At 34.2% G+C, this 24,379-nt stretch overlaps 1 protein-coding gene across 1 annotated transcript in view; it reads left to right on the top strand.

Moving 5' to 3' along the window:
• Positions 1 to 21,182, top strand: part of LOC150104594 (alkaline phosphatase, tissue-nonspecific isozyme-like) — a 48,751-nt gene extending 27,569 nt beyond the window's left edge. The window contains exons 4-8 of the mRNA XM_090395803.1: positions 823 to 998; positions 6,169 to 6,373; positions 17,498 to 17,638; positions 18,729 to 19,040; positions 20,899 to 21,182. Coding sequence (XP_090251929.1) covers positions 823 to 998; positions 6,169 to 6,373; positions 17,498 to 17,638; positions 18,729 to 19,040; positions 20,899 to 21,092 — 1,028 coding nt within the window. The 3' untranslated portion in view covers positions 21,093 to 21,182. The remainder of the gene's footprint in view (positions 1 to 822; positions 999 to 6,168; positions 6,374 to 17,497; positions 17,639 to 18,728; positions 19,041 to 20,898) is intronic.
• Positions 21,183 to 24,379: the final 3,197 nt, after the last annotated feature.

The raw sequence follows: 24,379 nt of genomic DNA, 5'->3' as shown, positions 1-24,379 counted from the left end.
AATTGTTTCACATCGGCAGGAGCAGTTAATAAAATTAAAGAAAAAAAAGCTTCTATTCAAGGATTTGCCTGTTTCGGCTTCACTAGTCTGTTGGATTATGCTAGATCCACCTCTTTTGGTAGCCGATATCTTTCCATCCTAGACAGATGTTCATTCCATTTCTCTCTATATTCCTTGATCTTTTCATTTATGTTATAAATATGTAGTTCTTTTCTAATGTCTTAATTTCTTATATGGTTCAATTTTGTTCATCCTTTAGTAGTTCTTAAATATCTCATCTCTGCAGCTTGTATTTTACTTCATTATTCTTTTTAACTATCCATGTTTCTGAACCATATAACAGAGTGGGAGTGGCAGAAACAGTTAAACTTCTTAAAAGTTTAACTGTTTCTCGTCTTGTTTTTTTTACTCTGTGTCCTATTTTAATTGTTCCACAAATTTTCTGAAATTTATTTTTTTAATCTATATCTTGTAGATTAAACCCTCATCTGTTCTATTTTATCCCCCCCCCCACTAGAACAATGTGCACAGTAGCGTTATTTAGAAGTTAACAATCATTTTAATAGCGTTATGGATAATAAAATGTAATCATAATTATGAAAAGATTCCTTTTTTGTTAGGAAAATTAACAGCAGTGTAGTAGCTGTTTTCTCCGACGGGTAATGCCGAAATGAGTTATCTTTCCTCTGCTCACCATCAATGACAATTGCCTTGGGAGCAGTAATGGTGTAGAAGCATAGTATAATAGAAATAATGTGTTTTAAAGTATATTTGTTTTGAATTCCGAATCCGTTTTCTTCTAAGAGTTCTCTTCTGTTGCAGGAAAGGATACTGGTTTCGTTACGACGACAACCGTAACCCATGCTACTCCTGCAGCCCTCTATGCCCATACTCCTGATCGGAATTGGGAATCTGATTCCTTCAAGCCTAACAATACTACCAGTTGTAAAGACATCGCTCGTCAGCTAGTAGAAGATAAACCTGGTCAGAATATTAAGGTAAGATGAGATTTTTTTTCTCTCTCTCTCTCTCTTTCAGTGCCGTAACGAGGGCCTGGCGAAAGAGGAGCCCCCACCGGCGCAACTAGGTTTGGAGCGCAAAACTTTAAAAATAAATAAATTGATATAAGTTCGCTATTTTATATTGTATTTTTAAATTTCGGCAATACGCCGCTTTAGACACAAATTCTGCAACACACTGAAACTCATTTTGATGGGATTAATAGTAAGTATTTAACATATTGCATTTAGTAAAATTTAGCTTGCTACATTTAAATTTTTTGTCATTTTTGGGTTAGGGGGAACGCAAATTAGATACTTGCCACAGGCACTTTACACCAGCGTTACTGTACTGCTCTCAGCTCATACCAGCAATTCTATTTCAGCACAGTCGGAATTTTAAACTTTTTTTTTTTTCATGTAGAAATTGCTGCAGTCCTATTATTACGTGACATCCTAAAGTCCAAACCCTCGTAGAGGGAGGGTACCCAATCAAACGGTCTTCACCACTCAATCCACCAACTATAGAGAACCTCAACTACCATAATCATCTACACCAACGCTATCTACTGGCCACTACCACCACTAGTATTTGCACAGACAATCACAAACATCCATGCCCACGGCAGGATTTAAACCCCCAGCCTTTTGGCTGGAGATCGGATACGCTAATTAACAAAAAAAAAATCACAGGCAGAGGAAAACAAAAATGTTATGATAAAAATTGCAAAACTTTAATGTAAAAATATGTGAGAAAATATTATTTCTGTGGGGATAATTATCCACAAAGGGGGAAAAAATCATTTCTTCCATACTAAGAAAATTCCATAATAAAGAAAGCTCTTTATTATGTTCTATAATAGAGAAATAACATCCACCTAGTCCTAAACCATTAAATTTATAGATATAATCGATGATATAACAGACATAACTCAACAGATCAAAACTCAAAATAACCAAAGACAAATTTTTATCAAACTCGATCGTGTGCATATCTAAGACAAACAGAAAAACAAATATATAATTTTGCAGTTTCAATGAAATTAAACTCAGTAATGAATTTCTTATAAATTATAAAAAATCCACCAGCTTCCCAAGTTGACTATCACTAAAAAAAAAAAAAAAAAAAAAAAAACTACAGTCATTCCTTAACTTGCAGTGCGGTTTCATTCCGATTGCCCCATTGTAAGTCAAAAATATAAGTCGGAAATCACTATATGAACCAAAAGGATTTGTTAACATTACTGACATCTTAATGTATATGTCTGCTTTGTTATACTAATTTTATTTTTGGTTTACAGTGAGAAAAAAAAATGTACATATAGCATAAAATTTCTGTGTGTATGTATGTGATATATACACGCACTGTAATAAACAAACATTGAGTGTGCACTTTCAATATTTAAATAATCTGCGCATGGAGAGGAGCAATTCTTCAACGCTGCTACTTTATTAATTAGATAATTCATCGGAGGAGGCAGGCAAGGCTAGCAACAAAGTATTCTGAGGATGACTCATCAGATGCAAAACTTATGCTTATTCAGGGAATGACAGAGGAGCGGATTTATTTAAAAATTTGTACAGAGTTCAACTCACTCAGCCTTTTCTATTCTACATAAATTTTTCCGTGGCAAGCAGTTGCAACTTGCATCATTGTCTACTTTGAAATGTTTCCGTCATGGGATCCATTTCCTCAGATAATAAGATTACTTAGCTGAGGCAAATTACTTCAGTTTTTTTTTTGTTGTTGTTCATTGTAAACTTTTTTTTTTTTTTTTTTTTTGAAGGCCTCTTGTTCTTCTGCTTTTCTTCTCTTTCTGCAACTATGATTCTAGGTCTTCATATGAAACCTTTTCTTGCATGGTTTCCACCGAATGCTCAATACCTTCAATGTCAACCTCCAACTCTTCAGTTAGCAATACTATTTTGTCACCAATCTTTTGTAATGCTATTTTCAACAGCTTCTTCCAAAGACCATTCATACCCTCTGCTGTCACCTCACTGAATTACACATCTACGTTATTTGTACAATGCAAGATATTGTATTCCTCCCAAAATTTTCAGATAGTCGTGCTTTATCCAAATGTTCGCCGAAATTCTTCCAGAGAAAGGTTTCTTCGTCAAAGTGACATAAGTTGAATTATAACACTTTCTAAGAGCAGAATGGTTAACAATGTTGTTTCGAATACGCAAAATTCCATGACAGCAGGAATGGAAATAGGATGTGCAATCCTTCTAACGGAAAAGTAGCCTTTTCAGGCTATAACAAATGACACTTATCAAAAATAAGGACATGAAACTCGCTTATTGAAGTAGCTAATATAGTTCAACAGGTATTTATTTTTCTGTACTTGAACCTCGAATTAAACTGTTATGTGCATTTGCAATTTCAGTTGTTATTTTGGTCCTGTTAACAGCTTAATTTATGCCACATCTCCATCAAATCCGCACAGAACAAATGAATGCATTTGCAAACACCAAAACTAGCAGGCCAGTTGTATATCTTGCAGATTTAACATAAAAATACAATCCCACATTATTTCAAAGTCGAATAAGAAACTCAAAGATCGGAATCAAAGCGTTTCATGCCGAATATAGTAGACTATAAAAGTTTCGGCAGATTGTAGCGTAAGCTAAAGCGCGTAGTTCAACACTAGGGGGGCAACTCACTGCAAAAGTGGGTAAAGTGCTGATTACTACTCTTAGTAATACCCATAATGTAAAACACATCTCCTAGGAGATCTATAATATTATACATCATGGTAGAAGGTTACTGAGGTCTCATCAGTGAGTAGGTAGAGGTAATACTGACGTTATAGCGAAAAAACTTATGTAATTTGCTATACGAGTTGTCAAAAAGGTGCATTCACCCATAAATTACTTAAACAAAATAACCAATAGGCTTCACTTCGGCGATGTAACATTATTATTATTCGGCTCTGAAATAATGTGGGATTTAATATCCCCTTAATTTAAATAATGGTACATCGTCGAAGTGAAGCCTATTGGTTCTTTTATATTTAAGTAATAAAAATACAAGATTTCAATAGTCGCCTGCTGTTTTGCAATACCAGGTGATTGAAGATGTCCAATATATTATGCATTTGGATAAACAGTTTTGGGCGATAAGCGGGTCTTCCAATAACTTTGTTTTTTATCTTAAAATAAAGGTACACAGCTTCATTGGGTATAGAAATTAATCATTTCGCTTGATAATTTTTTTCTATGCGTTCTATGGATTGGTATTAATAATAGCGTTCTTAAACATGTCTCAGAACATGTGTCGATTGTTATATTAGGCATGTGCCACTTCATGGAAAATCCGTTAGACCTCCAGAATCATTTTATGATATAAAATTTTGAAATATAATTAATTAGATTTAAGTCATTCAATCAAAACTTTGTTTAATAACTACTTTAAAGTTCTGATATTTATATTACTCTTGAAGTATTTTTGTAACAAGGTTACATCTAACTGAATAATGAGATATTTCGTGCATAACCACTATATTCACTTACTGAAGATTTTTTAAAAAATTTACAAAACTAAGTTGTTATTTTTTAATCGGGAAGCCAAGTACATATTAAATTTTAACTTAAATACATTATTAAGATACGTAGAGGCACATGCAGCATTAGTTAGTTGCAGACTTAGCATTTGATGCAGTCTGATTCTGATATTAGAAACACTTTTTAGCCCCTATCTTTAAATCAATTTCAAAGTTATAAAAATACATTTCAGAATACTGCAGAATAAAATTTTCTGTGAAAAAGTTTTAAGCAAAACTTCGCCTCTGAATTTTATATAAGGACAAAATGTGACTGACTGATCCCAGAATCTTTAAGCGGTCCAAACTTCTGTGAAAAAAATTCTAAGTTAGAAAAGTCAAAGGCAAATGTAATACACTGAAACAAGTCTAAATTATTTTCTTCTAGTCTAACTCTTTTATGCAAGTTCTGAAGTTCGTTGTTGTCCTTACTGAAAGAATTTCCAGCATGAAAATATTTTCATGCTGGAAATTCTTTCATGCTTGTGCCTCTTGCAAAGGCCACAAGAAATCCTTATGCTTCATATTTTTAGTTAAGCAGTTAAATAATTCCATTTTTTCCAAATAAAATTTTATATACGCTGTTCGCTGACAACTATTAGCACGGACAATCTCACTTCACAATTTACAAATGCTCTTGTATACCAGCACTGAAGAGTGGAAATATACTCGAGATCCAGTTTTTTGATAGACTACATGTTTAGAAATGCTTACTACAGAAACAAAGATAAATCTTGGGCAGATGAATTTTCCATGAAAAACACATCGATGGACTAAAGTCAAAAAATGTTGAAGATTAACTGAAAAAAATAGGTCTTTTTCCATATTAAAGAAAATATTTGAAGCAAGTTCAAAATAGAATTTTGAAAATATAGCTGATCTTGGAACTTTGCTAAATGCAGAATTCATGGTCGTTGAGGATGCATTCGTCACATCAGCCCGTAAGAAAAAGCTTTAAAGAAGCTGTTGGACCGACAATTGTTTTTAAAGATTTATAAAAACTGATCATGTATACTTTTAAGCTTGAATAGTGGAACAAGAGAACTGGGCGGTGTTCCTTATTTCTTTGCCATGTGAATAGGCTATTATTAATGCACTAGGCTTCAATCAGTTAAGTTCAGAGTAAAAAAAAAAAAATCATGTTGCCGAGTCGATCTTCCATTTGTAAGTGATTAGCGAGATCTCTACAGTGAACATAAGCAAAAGCATACGAATATACTACATCTCACTGCCCTAAGATTAAACTAATATAGTTTGAAATAATTTTGAGATCGGTTTTTCTGAGTTGTGGGTTGAAACCAGAGGTTAAGCAGAATATTATTTAATTGCGCCAACTGTCAAAAAGACACCAGTTAGAAGTTCTAGGTATAATTACCATAGTATCGTAGAGTGGATACCTACCCCAACTTATTTATACATGCGAAGTTCCTAGAGGCCTGGTTTGTGCTGTACCCGCTTTCATAATTCTTTGTTTTACCGAACTGGAACATTTCATTTAGCCTCACTTCTTTATACATGCTACTAATACCTCGGTTGTTTCTAGTCTTATATTTTCAAATCTATATGACAAATAGTGTAGAAATTGTCTATTGCAGCTTGTATTTATTCTAGTTCTGATTTAGGTTATTCTCGGAGGTGGAAGAAAGCATTTTCTACCTAATACAATAACAGATGAAATAGCCAAGAAAAAAGGAATGAGAAAAGATAGTCTTGATTTAGTGTCAGCTTGGAAAAAAGATAAAACTGAACGCAATTTCACCCATCAGTTTGTTAAGACGACGCATGAGCTGGACGCCGTTGATGATGATCAAAATGATTATCTCTTAGGTAAATATACATGTAATAAGTTTAATGTTGCCATTAATTCTCAGTGAATATCTCTCGGGAAACTTAAATTATAATGGATCGTTTTTTATATATATCCACTACCTAGTTTCTTAAACCATTGATTTACAGACAATTCTGAATGCATTTGTTTCATTCGGCGAAGTAGGATCTTAGTAGTTGACAAGAAATATTTTAAATGAAATGTTATTGTCTGCAAACGTATTGGCTACTAAACAGTCAGTCCTACGTAATGCAATACTGCAAGTTTCTTGCACGAGCCAGGGGTGTAGTCCTAAATGAAATAGTGCCCAAGAAACAAAACCTTGGAAACAAAAATCCAGAGCACGAAGTGCGGTATTATTATTGTGACGGCCATATGGCAGAGTAATGGGTGTAGTTCTGAGAGGAGAAGGCTTGTGGTACGCCCTACGAGATGAGAGATCTTGTGGTTAAGACCCCGCCCAACTGGGTGGGATAATCTGGCAGACTAACAGAGAATAACAAAACAATAACAGTGGACAAAGGATTACCCTAAACACATTGTTAACCCCAGAACCCAGACAGTACTGTATATAAACAAAAATTATTATTGGTGCAAAATTACATCATGCCATTATGTAATTCTTTCATTGGAATAATTTTAATCATCCAGAACTTGCATTGATGGTCATTTAGGAGTTACTTCAATTAAAATTATAAATAATATACTATTAACATTTAGACCTACCTTGTCAAAATAATTTGCAAATTTCAAATTAGCAAACTATAGCGAGGACACAGTTTCACAGAGCACACTACATGTTTTAACTTGTCAGGTCCATTGAACTTGTTAGGGGTGTAGGAATGACAAACGACCAACTGCTATATAGCATTTTTTTTTCTTTACATTCACGTTTTCTTGTCATTAGGTACCAGTTACACATTTTCTAAAATAATTACTGGAATATCAGTTTTCCCGTTTTTACATGCATAATTAACCAAAAATTTGTATGTTTTCAATAATCGTTTGTATATGTGTGTATGTATGTACACAACTCATCCAAATATTTTGATTTGTCTATAATCAACAAGTGTTTCTATGTCATTTTTAAGATCTTAAAGTTCATTACTTTTTTTCAAATTAAATGTTAACTTTATTACAGATTCTAAGCAGAATAACTGAGCAAAAAAATGAAAAGTGTGACTTCAAAATTAGACATGTTCTTACTTAAATATGGAGAACACATCAATGACACCTAAATTTGTATATTTAAGTTTACAAAGACAGATTTTATTCGACTAAAATATTATGTACAATATTGTATTTTTCTGAATCTAACATACAGAAATAGGGTTTTTTCTGACATCACCATTGCCTGTGGTGTTTTTCTTGTCATAACATTTCACTGATGAGACATGTCCTATTGGTTGTTTTTGAAACGGCTTCCCATACGATAATACATGTTTCGCTGCACATGAGCAGTAGTACTATTGTTGCTCTCCTTCTGAGCCAATTGGTTTTTCAAACCTAAATAGTTCTGCAGAACACTTAAATATGCTTTGACTTTTTCATCTGGCTTGTCATCAGAAATAGAAAATTTAATTTTCTAATAAGTAAACTCAGTAAAGGAACAATGATACTGCCTAATAATGGGAACAGTGCTCCACTGTTCTGTAAAACTGGTTTTCTTCGTGTAGTGAATGGATCCCATTTGCTGCTTAGTGCTCTTATAATTTTTTTTTCTTTCATAGGCATGACTTCGTGATTATTTAGTGGAATATTGCCAGATATAATATTTTTGCAGATCTCGCATAGCGTTGTGATTTTATTATTATTATTATTATTACGTAACATTTCCAGTGAGTCCAAAGACTCATCGAGGGAGGGCATCTAATCTACAACTATTCACGAGTTACAATGAACAGCAACTACACCAACGCCATCTACTGCCTACCACCACCACCACTGGTATTGTGGTGGTAGGCAGTAGATGCCCACGGCAGGATTCGAACCCGCAGCCTTTTGGCTGGAGAGCAGATACACTAACCACTCGAACAACCAGGCTGACTTTGGCAGGAGATGCAGTTTTTTAGAGCATGTTTGGGAGAGGAATGAGATAAGCATTGTTTGAGTCGATCAACTGTTCTGGAATTTAGACAACATTGGGTTCTTCCACTGGCAAAATTCATGAGCACAAGCACAAATTATCCGGTGTTTCCTGCCTATAGTGTAAAATTAAATAGGAGTGGGGTTCCTGTATAGCGTCTTTATATGTCTACTACTACACTTGACAACCCTGAAAACACTTGAGCAGCAAGATGAGAAATTTGTAATGAGTCTCGGGGATTTTTTAAATGCAATAACATAGTGGCTATTGAGAGAAATTGTCCGAAAATGTATTCCTTGACAGAATAAATTTTGTGTCAGCAGAATAACGTTGAGGTTCTGATGTGAACCAAATCGCCGATTATGAGTAAATTTCTCACATATTGTAACTTCAAACCATTCACGAATTCTATGTTGGTAAATTTTTTAAAATTTATCCTGATTTTCACTGTAACAGGATACGATTCGCTTTGGTGGTAGGTTAATTAGATATTTGCAATGTTCTATGAGAGACACAAAGGTTGTTTTTCATGACTGAGTAGTCCTCGATATAATGCATGCAAATGATGTATAAACATAGCGAAAATGATAACATAATTAGACTGTGATTATTTTATATAATCGGAGATCATCTAAAAATAGATACATATACTTTTTTCTCAATGCCAGTTAAATCTCCCCATCAAGATTTTTGTTGTATCAGTCACCATGTAATTATTCCAATTTGTACTTCTTTAATTCTAAAAAAAAAAAAAAAAGGCTATCATGGAATAATAGTAACTATATCAGTCATGTGAAAATTATACAAGAGAAGGGTGGCACGGCAGACTGTGTATGGAAAAAACCATGGATATTATTTTACCTACCAGGTAGAATATTGTTTTAGTTTTCTGTTCACAGATGGCACCACTTGTTTATGGGTTATATGAGTGTAAGGAATTATCCTTTAAAATATCTATAGGGAAACGTGCATGTCCGTTTGAGAAGCCGTCTGTTGACACAAATGTGCTCCTCAAAAGTGTATCCAAATCTTTTGGTTACAGAGGTTGTTTTGAGTTGACAGCTCCACTTGTCCTTATGGACAGAAAATGGCACAGGAATTTGAATGTTTTGTAGCTCACCCCTTAATGCTGCAACCATAGATTCCAGATTAATATCTGTGGCAGTGTGAGAATTTAGAGTAATACCTTTTGCATTTGGTCACAATCTTATCCCCCACCCCATATTCTGTAGGAATAAAATTTAGGACCCGTCGTAACAAACTCAACAATTACATCTCCGTTCAGTTTGTTGCATAGCTTGCCAAGCTGACCAGTGGATGGTGAATAATTGCCTGTTTTTTTTTTTTTGGTGAAAATGATAGAATCTGTATCAGTGTACAAAAGCCATCTTTGCAAAGGTCCCATGACCTCGTATAACTTTATCCTTGATGAAAGTTATATTTCGAACGTTTAAAGAAGCTGCAGTAGTTCTACGGATAGGATGTAACCTTAATATCAATAGGTTATATTAAAGGATATGTGGAAAAATCTAACTCATTAAGTTTAGCGGAGCCACATTACGCCAAAAATTATGTAACGCAACTTTGTAACAATGAATGACTCTTCATGCATATCATGTCACGCGAGCCTTCCAATTTTGTGCAACTGTTGTTAACCGTTACTGCATTCCTCTGTTTTTTTCTTTTTTTTTTGCATTTACTAGTAGTTGTTTACCTTCTCGTCTTGACAAAGCTAGTCAGTTACAGCTAGCGAAACTAGTAGACGTTTTTGTATATGTGTGTCTTGTAATCTAAATAGTATGTGTTAATAACTTTCTCCTACCATAGGCAACTACAAAGGAAGAGATTACAACATTCCCTCTCCTATTTTCAGGCTTGATGCCTTCAATAGGAGAGTAGGCAACAATCATCTGCTGTTCTGAAACTAACCTGACATCTTGTAAAACTTTACTGTTATCTAGGAATAGTTCTATGAGGTCTTTATAACAGGAAACCACTTGGGTTTGATTTCTCAAGGTTCTCATGCCAAGTCTTCCCCATAGGGAATTCAAACAAAGCTTGAATTCCAAACGCCTACCAGGGTTTTTACTAATGTGTTCGCTATCTAACATACCTTCCCTTAGCAAAAACTCATCCAGATAAACTTGTTGGTTTTTACCTTCAGGCCATCCAGATGATTCCTGTTTTAGCTTCAGAAATATATCAATATAGTGATCAAAGAAGTTTTCTTCACCTTCCATTTTTTTAGAAAAATGCCACACTTCTTAAGTTTCTAAAACTATAACCACGAGCACAGGCAAGATCTAGTTCTAGAGTGCACCAAATGCCTGCATGCGATCAAGTTGGTGGCATGTCAGAAGCACAGCGACCACATAACGGGAAAATGAATTTATCGTTCACAGTGATGGACAAAACTGGTAATAAAAGGTCGTGAGTTGCTTCCACTTTTGCTTGGCAAATGCCAAAGTATACCCCAGGAATATAGTCGAAAAATTATCGAGAATAACTTCGGAATGTCCCATACGAAATACTTTGTATTTTATTACCCATGGATAAAGGCTATTGAAATCCAAATATCGAATAACTTCCTCTTCTGACTGAGCTTTGTGATACATTTTGTAGTAGTCGGTTCTGCCACCATGCAGAGCACTATGAGGCAAAATGGGATCTGGGATTCTAAGAGCAGTAATGAAGTTTTCATGGCAATGTTTACCGAAATTTCAGTATTTAGTTGGCATTTACAAATTGAGATCATGTCGAATCCTTTGCTACGAAAATAGCATTTGCGATCCTTTATTTCCTCAGAAAGGGTGATCATGTTTGTGTTTCTGTATGGCTGAAAAATATTTGGTCTGTAGCATTTTTGACAACCTTGGTGAAACCAACTGTAGAACTCATGAAGTGTTTCCAATTGGCAAAATATGGTCTGATGCAGACTTCACCCCCCCCACACACACACAGAACGTAAATGTTGTATGGATATGTTGTTCTAGCCATTTGAGACATGATAAAGTCTTTCAACTTTGCACGTTTGCTCCGCCCCCCATAACCCCTGAGCAAGAAGTATGGCCAAAGTAGGCTTTAAGAAGTTCTAGAGAAATACTCTCAAACATACCCCTGCAATTGTTATGCCATGAAGAAACAGGTCGATCTTGGTGAGTTGTATGAAGGATGTGTGAAAACTGTTGCAACTCTCACGCAAAACACACGTCATCCTCCATATAAGCCAACAGTTCCACTTTCAGACAGTATTCAGTGTCTACCTGATTTTTGTACCAATTCTCGAACTCTGTACAAGTTTCTTTGTTCATAAATTCTGGCTGTAAATATAATTTTTCAGGGATGGCCCCATGATAATCCAGGAAATCGGATGTAGGGAACTTATGAGGAAAGAAACCCTTACAAAGTTCTGGCAGATTGAACATGGCAGATAGTTTCCTTAGAGATACACTAAGATATGAAAAGCTGTCAAGAAATATGTTTTATGGGTCATAATAGATAGCAAGTATCTTCACTCCATCAAACACTAGACGAGGATGGAAATTTTTTGTAAAGAGAACTTCCAAAATAAAATACCCATCAAAACCACAAAAATAGTGTGCAATCACATGGCTATTTTGGTTTGATAGTCCAAATGATCCTACCATCTTTGCCCCGTTTCATAATATTTTTGACTGAAAATAACTTGTCTAGAAACTCTCCCGTGCAGTTTTCACCCCAGAACTTGCATTTATGACTACCAAAATCAGCTGTACACAACACTGGAACATGACAATTATGATTTACAATCATTTTTGTGTCAAAATAGATAATCAAAACTTGATTATTTGTGACCTGCGGTTTGAGCACATAACATTGCTGTTTAGGGTGTGCAATCTTGCAGTGTCAATAATTTTCAGGTGGACAGATATGGCTTTTATCTGTAGAAAAAGTAGCCAAATATTGCCCTCAATGACAGAATTTTAGACAAATATTATTTTGTAGGTGCAAATTCAAACGTTCGTTGGTGTAGAAAAATCTATTGTTTGACTTGCACAAAAGAAGGTCCTGCACACTGACTGGAGAAGCATACATTTATACATCTATGCAGTTGCAATTTGATAATGTTTGAAAGCAATTGGGCAATAATTGACACCCCAAAAACAGAGCTGGGACACTTTGCACAAAATCATAGTGTTTATTCCAATATAAAAGTTCATGTATTTGGTCCCCAAAACACCACAGAAAAATCTGCATTTGCCTAAAAATAATTTAAAATTCGGTATTCCAGAGTTAAATGCCTCTGAAATAGAACTGCCTCTTGAACACTGCATGCACTGAGCTAACAACAAATCTGTAGGTTCTGGCATCATCAGTATGTGAAGAAATACCCAGATCAAGTGCTCCAGTCATGCAAAGATCGTCTTTGTTGGTAATTTCCACAATAGCGTTTTTGATTTTAAGAAATTCATACAGGCTAAGCAGTGTTCTTCATTTCACGTTAGCTCTTCCACTACCTCAATTACTAATATTTATGAGAACAAAATCAATTGTAAGATCATTAGCGTCAGGAAGTCGCATTTTGATTGGGTGACAGCATAGAATGCATCAAATGTCCTTCTGATGGTTACTTGAGAGAGCAACATAAATGCTAGATTGATGTTGCTCTCTAAAGTGGAGGCATGGTCACCTAACCGAACATGGGAAAAATTTTCCAAAGTTGACATGATGAATTATCTCATTAAGCATCTCATGAAACATCTGGAAAAATGACACTAGTGGGAGGAGTTAGAGGTCACGAAATGTAATTTGTACTCCATTTCATGAGTGTGGTATTTTGAAGAGAATCATGACTGATCCACCAAAACTGTAAAAACGCCTGTTGAGTGAGGCATCAGTAGAAGACATTATTTTCACATCTAGAATATGGCTGTAAAATTTGTGGGGGTTCCTACTCCCTCCAGCCACACCAGTGATGTTTACATGATGAGAGACATTATTTTCACATCCATAATGTGGATGCAAAATTTGAGGAAGGTCCCTGCTCCCTCCACCACACCAGCGACATTTAAACAATGACAAACAACACTGCCTGAGGGTTGTACATTCTCTTCTTCCTATGTTTTTGCCAAATCAGCTTCAAGAATTAGGGGAGCATGGTTGTATATAACTCCATCAGCATCAACATACTGAATTATGGATGATCACTAATGTAAAAAATAAAATTACATTCTAGATTTTGGAGATCTCTTTTAGAAAATAAATGTTAATCATCACAAGATGTTTTTTGCAATATTCTACACTATGTGATCCATTCTCTGACACAATTTTGCTAATCCCCCAACCTTTATCCCAATCACCCTAGCCAGCAAAAACATAATGACTTATGGACATTTCAGTTAACAATATTTCTATGAACAGTTCAAAATATTTTTATGAACAAGTTCTTTTTTTGTTGCAAAAAAGCACCTTATTACAATATATATTAGTAACTTAGACATTAACACTCGCTGATATATCTCATGTTAAACACCTTACCGGCCATTATGGATCAAATATGCATCCTCATATTTGATCCAAAATACAACTTTAATATGCACTTCACATCCATGATAACTTTGATGTTTATAGACTTGGATGGTAGTATGGTTAAAGTTGCTGATATTTTCTAATGATTAAGCTTGTGAAAACTATTCATTATTAGAATTGTGCTTACAATATCATATGAGCAGTGGTCAGTTGAAATTACAAATATCACATAAAGTAACTGCAATCCACAAATATTGCCTGTTTTGGCTGTATATGATTTAAAAAAAAAAAGTAAACTGAAATATTTTTCTGCTGACCATTGCTATAGTTATTCTACACATAAAAACATCAACTTACATTCTCTCCAGAATGGCTCATCTTGGAACTAACAAAATTCAGAATGCAAATAAAGATTCCAAACTAGTTGAAAATACGAATGCTAGTAAACTCCATCAGTGTATTAAAGAAAGAATTGCCACCAATGGGATAACAGAAAATTACATGACATGCAATAAACACAGTGCTCACTGGTCACATGAGATCAAGTTCCAAAGATTGGTTCACTTACCCTACTGTTACCAATTCGTCCATATACTTGGAGATAACACAGTATAACAATAACAAACAATTAGAATTTACACAATAGTGTAAATTCTAATTGTTTGGAACTAGTAACAGAGGATTTAACATGAAAAGTTTGCTACCAGAGATTAGCATTATAGATGTAAAATTTCTTTATGATAAAGACTCGACTTTATTTCCTAAAGAGATTTGTATTTCAGATGGCATTATTGTAAAATATACTATGATGAAACCACCTTGTATGTGGCATGAATTACCTGAAAAAATTAAAAAAAAAAAAAAAACTGAATTCTTGGATAATTAAATATAATCATCAACTGAAATGGGACATTGGTTCTCTTTCTCTGGACAAACTAAGAGACTGAATAACACAATCAACATGCAAATATTGTTCTCCTAAGGTAGAGAAAAATCAAATGTTATCGAAATTATTAGGAAGACCTGTTATTGACATAACCGATATGGGTTGTCCAAAACGTGAATACATGGTATGTTCATACTCATGTTACTGGAAACATAACCAAAGATTTTGTGCTTGTATCAATGCTCAAAAATATGTGTTGGTATAAATAAAAATGTATGCATTAATTTTACTACAGCAAAATTACAGGGCTGGGGGGGACAGAGATGAATAAGCTTTGCCCTTTGACTTCAACTACAATACCATTACTTCAAGGTCACTTCCACAAGCATGAGAAAACATGCCATGAGTCATCTGAGCAAATCTTACATTTTGAAGAAAACGGACAGGATAAACAATCCTACAAGGAACAAGATTCGGGTGTATTTTTTCAGTTTACTGCTGTAGTTCTTTCAGGAGAGATTGTCTTGTGTGTCAGACTGTGTTTTGATGGGGAAAAAACAGTGAGTAATGAACATTTTTATTATTAATCTCACTGGAAAATGTTAAGAGTGTAAACAAAAATTTTAAATATTTCTAGGTAGTAACTTGTTCGAATTTTCTCTGTGAATATACTTGGAAATAATATTTCAGTAAAAAAAAATGTCTTTGTAAACTTTAAATGAACAAATTTTGTTGTCGTTGATGTGTTCTCCATATTTAAGTAAGAACACATCTAATTTTGAAGTTATTGTGAAATCGCACACAGTTTTTTTCTCAGTAATGAGAAAAAAGTAATGAACTTCTTATGATCTTAAACATGACATAGAACCATTTGTTGATTATAGACAAATCAAAATATTTGGATGAGTTGTATATAAGATCGTTGGAAAAACATTTCTAGTTAATTATGCATGCATAAAGGAAAAACTGATATTCAAGTAATTAATTATTTTAGAAAAATGTCTACTGCTACTTATTAACAACAAAATGGGGAAAAAAAGTGAGGGGACATCACTGATATCCAGTAGTTAATTATTTTAGAAAATGTCTAACTGGTACCTAATGACAAGAAAACATAAAGAAACAAAAATGTGGGTGCCCTCTCTTGACTCTAAACTAAAAATTCTCATAGTCAATACTAGGTACAAAATAACACGCACTTAGATTGGAAAATCATGCTGCCACCTATAGACAAATATTCGTCCACAGTTCTACAATCGAGCCAAAGACCCTAACACTTGACCAAATATCCTCCCAGAATTTCAATCTCTAATCATTACCCATAATGCCGCACTCGAACCAAAGGCTCACCTCACGTCACTGACAGATGGCGGCACGTCCCAGAATTCCATGCTCGAACCAAAAGACACAACATGACGTCATCGGCAACTGCGCTCAACAGACCACCACCCAGAATTCCATACGCGAACAATTACCCAGAATCCACCTCTGCAAATAAACAAAAATCAATGTCACTTATCTTATCACTAACCAATCAAGGATTCCATACTCATGACGTCATTCTAATCAGCCAATGACATCACTTCTTATCTTATCTACATCTTGATCTTGTTCTTAATGACTGGTATACTACTCATGACTACAAAATGCATCCATGTAGATGCACAATGAAATATTGAGAAATTACTTTTTACTGTACATCTATTGTGATAGCAAAAATTTCGGTCTTGAACATAATTTTTCTGCTGAAAAACCTTGCTATAGAGCATTCCAACTGGTGCACTAAAATTGCCACAGTTATATGTACAGTTTCAAGAGCAAAAGAAATTTGGTTATATCCAATAAAAATGTCTGGAAATTATGACATTTCTTGAGAGCCGAATCTAAGCATTTTTTATTTATACATATTTTCCTATTTAATTTTTTCTCGAAAAAATGCCGATAGAAAATGTCGTTCATATGGTAGTAGGTGATAGTACTTAATAATTTATCAAAAAAATACTTCTAATACTGGCTATTCATAATTTCAGTCTGGAGTCCTAGTATTTTACTGACAGGATTAACGAAGCTATTTACCATCTAGCTTAATATTGGATATCCAACTACTTTGAGAGCGGCTAAGTGGATAATCTCCTTCTGGACTCAGAAGTCTTCTCTTGGTTCCAGTCAGACTGCAAAATGGATGCTTGCAGATCTATTCAAATCAGTGATTTTTGTCTGTGTGATTTCTAATGGCTTAGCTTAAAATTCCATAACTCTAGTACTTAATCTAAAACAAAATCCTAGATTATCTAAATCTTAATCAGCAACGTGTTGATTCTGAACACATATGACACAAATCACCGAATACATCTTGTTTGAAGTAAAATTTTGTTTGAACCATTTTTACATATAAGAAAATAGGCTTGAGCAAACATCTGTCATATGGGAATTGAATTTCACGCTTATAGGTAAAGGGAAGGCCGTCCAAGCCACTTATAGTTAAATTTTCTTTTCTTGCAGTAACCAAGCTGGTTATGGCTCATTTTTCTTTTAGTTCTAATGCTGGAATACTAAATGTTAAGTAGACTCGCCTAACTTAATATTCTGCGAGCTTTCATGCTGTACCTACAACCCATTTAAGTAAACCTTAATTGCTTTCAGGTCTGTTTGATTACGGTCATATGCAATATGAAATTGACAGAGATAAGAGCCCAACTGGAGAACCATCTTTAAAAGACATGACGATAAAAGCAATCAAAATGCTAAAGAAGAATAAGAGAGGATTTTTCTTGTTTGTGGAAGGTAAAATAGCTCAATCGTTTATTATAAGTGTTTTTGATTATTTTCCGCGGTAATTCTTTCTTCATTAAAATTGCGACCTTGTTGCTTATTTTGATTATCTTTAGATTACAAAATGACCCTCTGATTAAAAATTATAAATTGCTTTTTTTTAACTATGAAACTAAATTGACAGCAATGATTTTTCTCAAAAATAATTAGTAATTCTCCTGTAATTCCATTTCGTATAGTTGCTTGTGAACTAAAATTTATTTCCTTCTCATGCTTTTCTTAGCACTTAATGATAGAATTATTACTCATTTAAGATATTTTTCTGATTATATGCTTTAGCACTAAAATTTCTATCTTAATTACATTCTTGCTCACGCAATAATTTCATAAAATTAAGTGCTTCAGTTTCTTTTTTTGCATTCTAGAAAAATTTGATTATGTAAGTGCCATCGAGCTAGTTTAACTAATTACCAGGGGCGGCTCGTGCATAGGAAATACGGAACTGCAGCATCCCCAATTTTTCTCGATATATAAATATATTAATTTTATCATCAACAATCCTATACAATTCTCTTATTTTGTATAAAAAATAATAAAAATCCATCTTGTAGCACTTAGGAGGGCGAAGGACACTTGCAGCACTGACCACTGTCATATTGCTACGTGCTCAAGCATATGCAGGCCAGTAGTGGAGTGTTCGTAGAGCATATCATGTTTACTCCGTCTCTTTAAATATTTGGACATGACAATTAAAAATATAAAGTCACACAAACATTAAGGAAAAAGTTATTGACACTTTCGCTCGAAACAAAACAAGAATGGATTTTATTTTTAAGTAATTTTGAATTATACTAAACTATATGATTTTATCGATAATAAAAAACATTTTTTGATGTTTAATTTTTTTTAATTTTTACCATAATTTTGATATTTTATCCAAACACGTATACACTGTACTTACAGTGTGTATGTATATTTCGAAAGTTCCACGATTTCAAGTCAAGAGCCGCCACTGCTAATTACTAAACATTGAGCGAATCTAAAAGAATGAATTAACGTTTATGCACTTTCACTCTAAATAACTTACAAAACTTTTCTTCAGGAGGAAGAATTGATCATGCTCATCACAATACAAATGCTAAAAGAGCTTTGGAAGAAACTTTGAGCATGGCAGACGCCATTGAAGCTGCTGTACAAATGACTGATATCGAAGATACCTTAATTTTGGTGTCAGCTGATCATTCCCACGTCATGACCATTAACGGCTATCCGAAGAGAGGCAATTCAATCTTTGGTTTGGCAGGAATATCTGCAGCAGATAATTTAACTTACACAACTCTAATGTACACCAATGGTCCAGGATTTGCTATATCGTCTGAAGGAAAAAGACCAAATGTAACAGAAGAGGAATCAGGTAAGACTTTTCTATAGTAAATAAGCTTACAGAATATTTTATGATCAATGAAATCAGTAAATTCTTGAAGTTCGAAATGAATTGTGTGTGTGTGGATGGGGAATAGTATGACATCTATATTCAAATACTGTGACCTTTTACATTAGCTGAAAAATATTGGAGTTTTACTAATCTGCTATTATCTACCTGAGAGATGAAATTAAAGATTTAGCCTCTTTTCTATAATATTTTTAGACGAGTTATTTTATAATTCTCAGAAATAATTTTATCCTGTAACTTTTGAAACCTAGTTTTTATCCCTCTCTTACTTCCATTCTTCAAAACAATCTTCATACAACCCATATGTTATGTTGCACGTTCTTAAGCCATTGAGTGCATAAATATTTCTATGCTTCCAGGATAAAATTAGTCATCTTGATTAGCTTCAAACGTGGGCGTTTTCCATAAGTCTACTTAACTGTGTACACAGAAGTTTTGTAAATGACTACTCAATCTCGGCTAACAAATCTTCCGAAATATGTCAAGTACGAGACATATTTTAAAATGAAAAATTGAATAAAAGCTTCTTTCCATTAACTGACTAAATTTAAAAGATCGAAGGAAGCATGTAGTGTTTTCTTTACGGTACGGAAAGAAACCGAATAGTCTTAAATGCAAGTTTGAAATTTACTGTAGAAGCAACTATGGCCAGTAACTATGAGTTCGGTGTATGTATCGGTTAACTGCTTGTGAAGTTCAACACATTTTAACTGGTTTAAGGGATGAAATTGCGCGTTTTCGGGAAGAAGCTTCAGTGGAGTTTTAGTCTTAAGGTAAAATCGGAATGTAAGAGAAAATAAAATGGACAAAAGTGCTCTTTTGCCCTTGCCCTCAAATCCAAAATTTTAAAGATAAAATTCTCCCAAAACAGTAACTTCCTAAGATCTGTCCCTTCTAACCCCCCCCCCGCTTAAAACTGTCATAATTTAATGTACTTGCTCAATTCTGAAAGGCTTCCCATCCTGTAGAATAGCATTTCTTGTAACATGTAACTATCGTGAAAAGTCCAAAAACTGCTAATGACAATCTCATTGCTTAATCTCCCATTTGACAAAGCTGCTGCCGATAATCACAAAGATTATTGCTCATGTCAGTTTTTTATGGTAATAATTACCATTTGCTAAAACTATCAAATTTTATATTCGATAAAAACACTGACTATCTGACACTTAGCCAAATCACTAGTGAATATATAACAGCCAGTGATTTGTAGAATTTATTTCCTGGAAACTATTTAAACTCGTACGGAACCACTGAGTTCTCTACGAGTTTTCATAATTAAACTCGTACCTGTAGCCGGTACTGTGTATGCCATATACACGGTACTGTCTGAATTCAGTCTCAGGCATATACATACCCTGATATTTTGCATCCATAAATCTAATTTGATTAGCATAGTGGTGTCTTGTCTAATGATAAACTACAATCACTTGTCTATGAATCTGCTTTTAAAATATTTTTTTTGTTATTATTTTATTTAAAATCAAACTTTCTGTCCTAGTTGTCTGACAAATCCTCTAGCTTGCTTTGCTCTCTTGAAATAGAATTTTTATTTTATTTTTATTTAATTTTTTTAAGTTCTACATTTTGTAATTATTGTTAACTTATCCTTTAACAAATTTAACTTTAAAGGAAAAAAGTTTGATATTAAAAGTGAGAAATTCTGTTGGAAAAAACATGCAACATAAATGATAATGGAATCATAAGCTTAATTTCATTATTTCTGATTTTAATATACCCATGTGCATAATTTCCACCTTTCACAATATTTTCCAAAAATTTTACTTCCGTATTCATTTTCCTAATTGCAATATTTCAGAATCAAATGAATATCGCCAACAAACTGCAGTTCCTGATAAAGCTGAAACTCATGGCGGAGAAGATGTCGCAGTTTATGCAAACGGACCAATGGCATACCTTTTTCATGGAGTTCAAGAGCAAATTTACATTGCTCATGTATTGGGATATGCAGGCTGCATAGGAAAGAAAACTGAACATTGTCATGACAAATAGAATTGAATATTAATTTGTTTAACTGTCGGTTGTTATAATAAAAAAAAATTGTATGTACTGTTTTAATGAATAAACATTTTAATCTTGAAAGTTTGCTTTAATCGGTGCTATCCAATATTATTAAATGGATTTTGATATATTCTTTATCTCCATTTTTTTATTGTTAGGTGGTACAGAATAATTTTTCACATTTACAAATCTAACTGATATCAAAGTTGCTTGGATTCACTGCAGTGACAACTTTAACATTTGATATTCACTCTTCATAAAATCTATATAACTTATATTAGAAGGAAAGGTGTGTGTCTCAACAGTAACCCTACCAGGAGTTAATTTATTCCTACATACTCCAATGCATATATTACATGCAGCTTCCAAGTACTGATTAACATATTTCCTATTTGTTATGAATATTTATATTTTTACATCTATGTACATATTCCGACATCCATATTTATAATTTTATATATGCATATATAATTCATACAATACCAGTAATTTATATTAGATTACAACGATTGGAAGTTAATATTATTGGAAAATTTAATTCTGAGTAATACTTTTCGATAAGTCTCTGTTTTGACACTGACCACTTGTCTCCCGAAGTGATGACGTGTTGTATTAGGGGCATCCGGATGGAGTCCAGTAGCTGACAGTCGTCACGTATATGGTCAACTATCTACTGAAAGTGTGGACTACAAATGCATGATGGTGATTCCGGGATATGGAATCCTAAATAGTGTCTTAGTTTTCCCATGTCCCGTTAGTAGCGTGGTTAAACCTGAAGAAATGGCGTGTTTTTTCAACTGGAGTCTGCTTCTGATGCTTGGCAAGAATTCTTTTGTTATTGATCCGTTTTTGTTTTTCCCACAAGTATAGGCTTCTTTCTTCTGCAAGTGTTTTTATAACAGATTTAGAGTACTTTTGGAAACTTGTTTCTAGCCGTTCGTTTGCTGTTGCTTTAGCTATCTGATCCGCTGTCTCGTTTCCTGCTACTCACGTATGTGCGTTCACCCAACAGATCTTGATTTCCCATCCCAATAGTGAAATTCCAAACCAGATTCCTTGTCTGTTCTATTGACGCTATATGGTTGTACTTGTTTTTTATGCCGTCTATAGTGATTCTACCATCACTGTAAATTGTTGTCTTTTGATAAGAGGTGTTGAGTTCTAATTCCCGGAGATATGTAAGTGAATGAACTATAGAAAGTTGTTTTGCTTGGGTGTTAAAACAGAGGATGCAGTCTAGAGCAGCGTTCTTGTATAATGGACTGCCTGTTATATGCAATTAAAGAACCGACGTTCCCTTCGGTTTTGCTTCCGTCAGTGTATATATGGAATTCTTCACTTCCAAAGCTTTCCTTCTCCTTAATGGGTGAGGCCACCTGCTGTAGTCAAGCTGACGTTAGTAGCAATTTGGATCCATGTTGTTATAATTTTCGTTATATCTCCCTTAAAGTGATTTCATATATAAGAGAATTCCTGTATTTTCAGGAAGATCGGCTTTAGAGCTGTAATAACGCAAGCCGCCTCGAAATATATTATCCTGTACCCTTTAATTATACGTATGGCTATAAGGCGTTGAACTCTTTAGCTTTTGTCGGTTTTTCTTTGCTTTTAGTGTATGTTTCCAGACAGGTGCAGCATAAAATATCAATGATAGTATAGCTCCGGTATACTCGTATATTGTTTTCAGCGCTCGTTGGCTTAATTTATAGAATGGATTGTTTTCAGATTCGGCTTTGTTTTTAGTATTGTTTTTAACGACTTGCGCGTATAGCTGAGTGAAGTTAACCTGTTCCTGGTTGCTTGTAGCAATCTGTAGTTCTATCGATACTTTTGTTTCATTTTCTATTTTATTGAATATCTTCGTTAGTTTGTCCTTTTTAAAATCATTTCTTAAATTACCGTTTATTTTGGCAACGTTATGCAGCAAATCTAGGGTTTTTTCGAATTCTAATTCGTCCAGTGCCCTCATCTTAATGTTACTCAAAGTTGTGGTGTTATAACTTTACTATTGAACTACTATGTTTACTGAGGTACAAAGTTTAAGAAAATGTATTTGTTTTCTTACTTGTTTCTAGAACTGACGCTTCCATTGAATTACGCTTCAGAGGGGTGTTTCTTTTGACCTTTGCACCTCCCAGTGGTAGCAGTTGGGAGGGGAAGGTGCAAGCTTTTGCTGTAGCAGCTGATCCTATTATGAAGTGGCATTTTGTCTTTGAGGATAGCTGAACAATAGATACAGTCTGGCCAGCAGTATTCAGTCCATAAAGATAGAATAAAATTCTCTCATATGCGCTTAGAACAATGAAATTATAGAGTAAATTACTCACTGGTACAAGCTATCGGTCGATACTAGATATCCAGTTTCTGTTCGACACAAAATCAAGGTAAAAGCAGGAGCAATTTCAGGCGCGTCCGAGCCTATTCATGTTCTCCATGTGTGTGTACACACACACTGCCAAATTTCACGGTACTGAAACAGTCAACCGATTCTTCCATCGCATCAACGAATCCTAGAGCATTTTCGTTCTTCCTCTAGATGTATGGAGAATGAACTTCACGAACAGTCTGAATAAAATGTTAAGTATAAATATTTCAAAATCTAGTTCTCAGATTGAAACAAAAAAACTCGCAACTATTTATCCCCCCTTCCCAAAACTGAAAGGACATCCTAGGATACAGGTGAACGAACCCAATATCTATAAATTATCGGTTGAGTCGATGGTGATTTATCATGAATATCAGACCCACTTTAATAAAAAAATAAAAATAAAAAAAACTACAGTACAATAGCGAAATTACCACTTAAATTCTAGTACAAATTCAACAGGATCTCATCATTCTTCTGCTTTCAACAGACTACAAAACTAGAAAAAATCGCCATGAAAGAACGAGCACAGTCGCTTGGAAACGAGCGAAAAATTCCCCATTTCCCCTCCAGAAAGCTACCTTTCGAGGTATAGAAAATATAATTTAATTTGTCGAACGCTTTATTATATTAAGGGATAGTCTTTTCCATGGCAGTATCGCATTCATCCAAATATTAAAATAAAATATTAATGCCTGAAGAAAATTGCAAAACAATTTCGACCAGTTTCCTTCTATTTTTTACCTCATCCAATTTTTTTAGTGTGTGTGTGTGTATATATATATACAGGGTGTTCGGGATAAATTTGACATATTTATAATTAATTATATTTTTCCGTAAGTTACATGTATTAACACACACTTCTCTTCATTTAAAAGTTTGGACCCTTCTTCATTCATATACAAGATGTCAG

Source organism: Typopeltis vanoorti, chromosome 7 (genome assembly GCF_054136105.1).
Source record: "Typopeltis vanoorti isolate ZY-2024b chromosome 7, IOZ_Tvanoo_1.0, whole genome shotgun sequence".
Taxonomy (NCBI): domain Eukaryota; kingdom Metazoa; phylum Arthropoda; class Arachnida; order Uropygi; family Thelyphonidae; genus Typopeltis; species Typopeltis vanoorti.
This window is presented reverse-complemented; position numbering and strand designations above follow the sequence as displayed.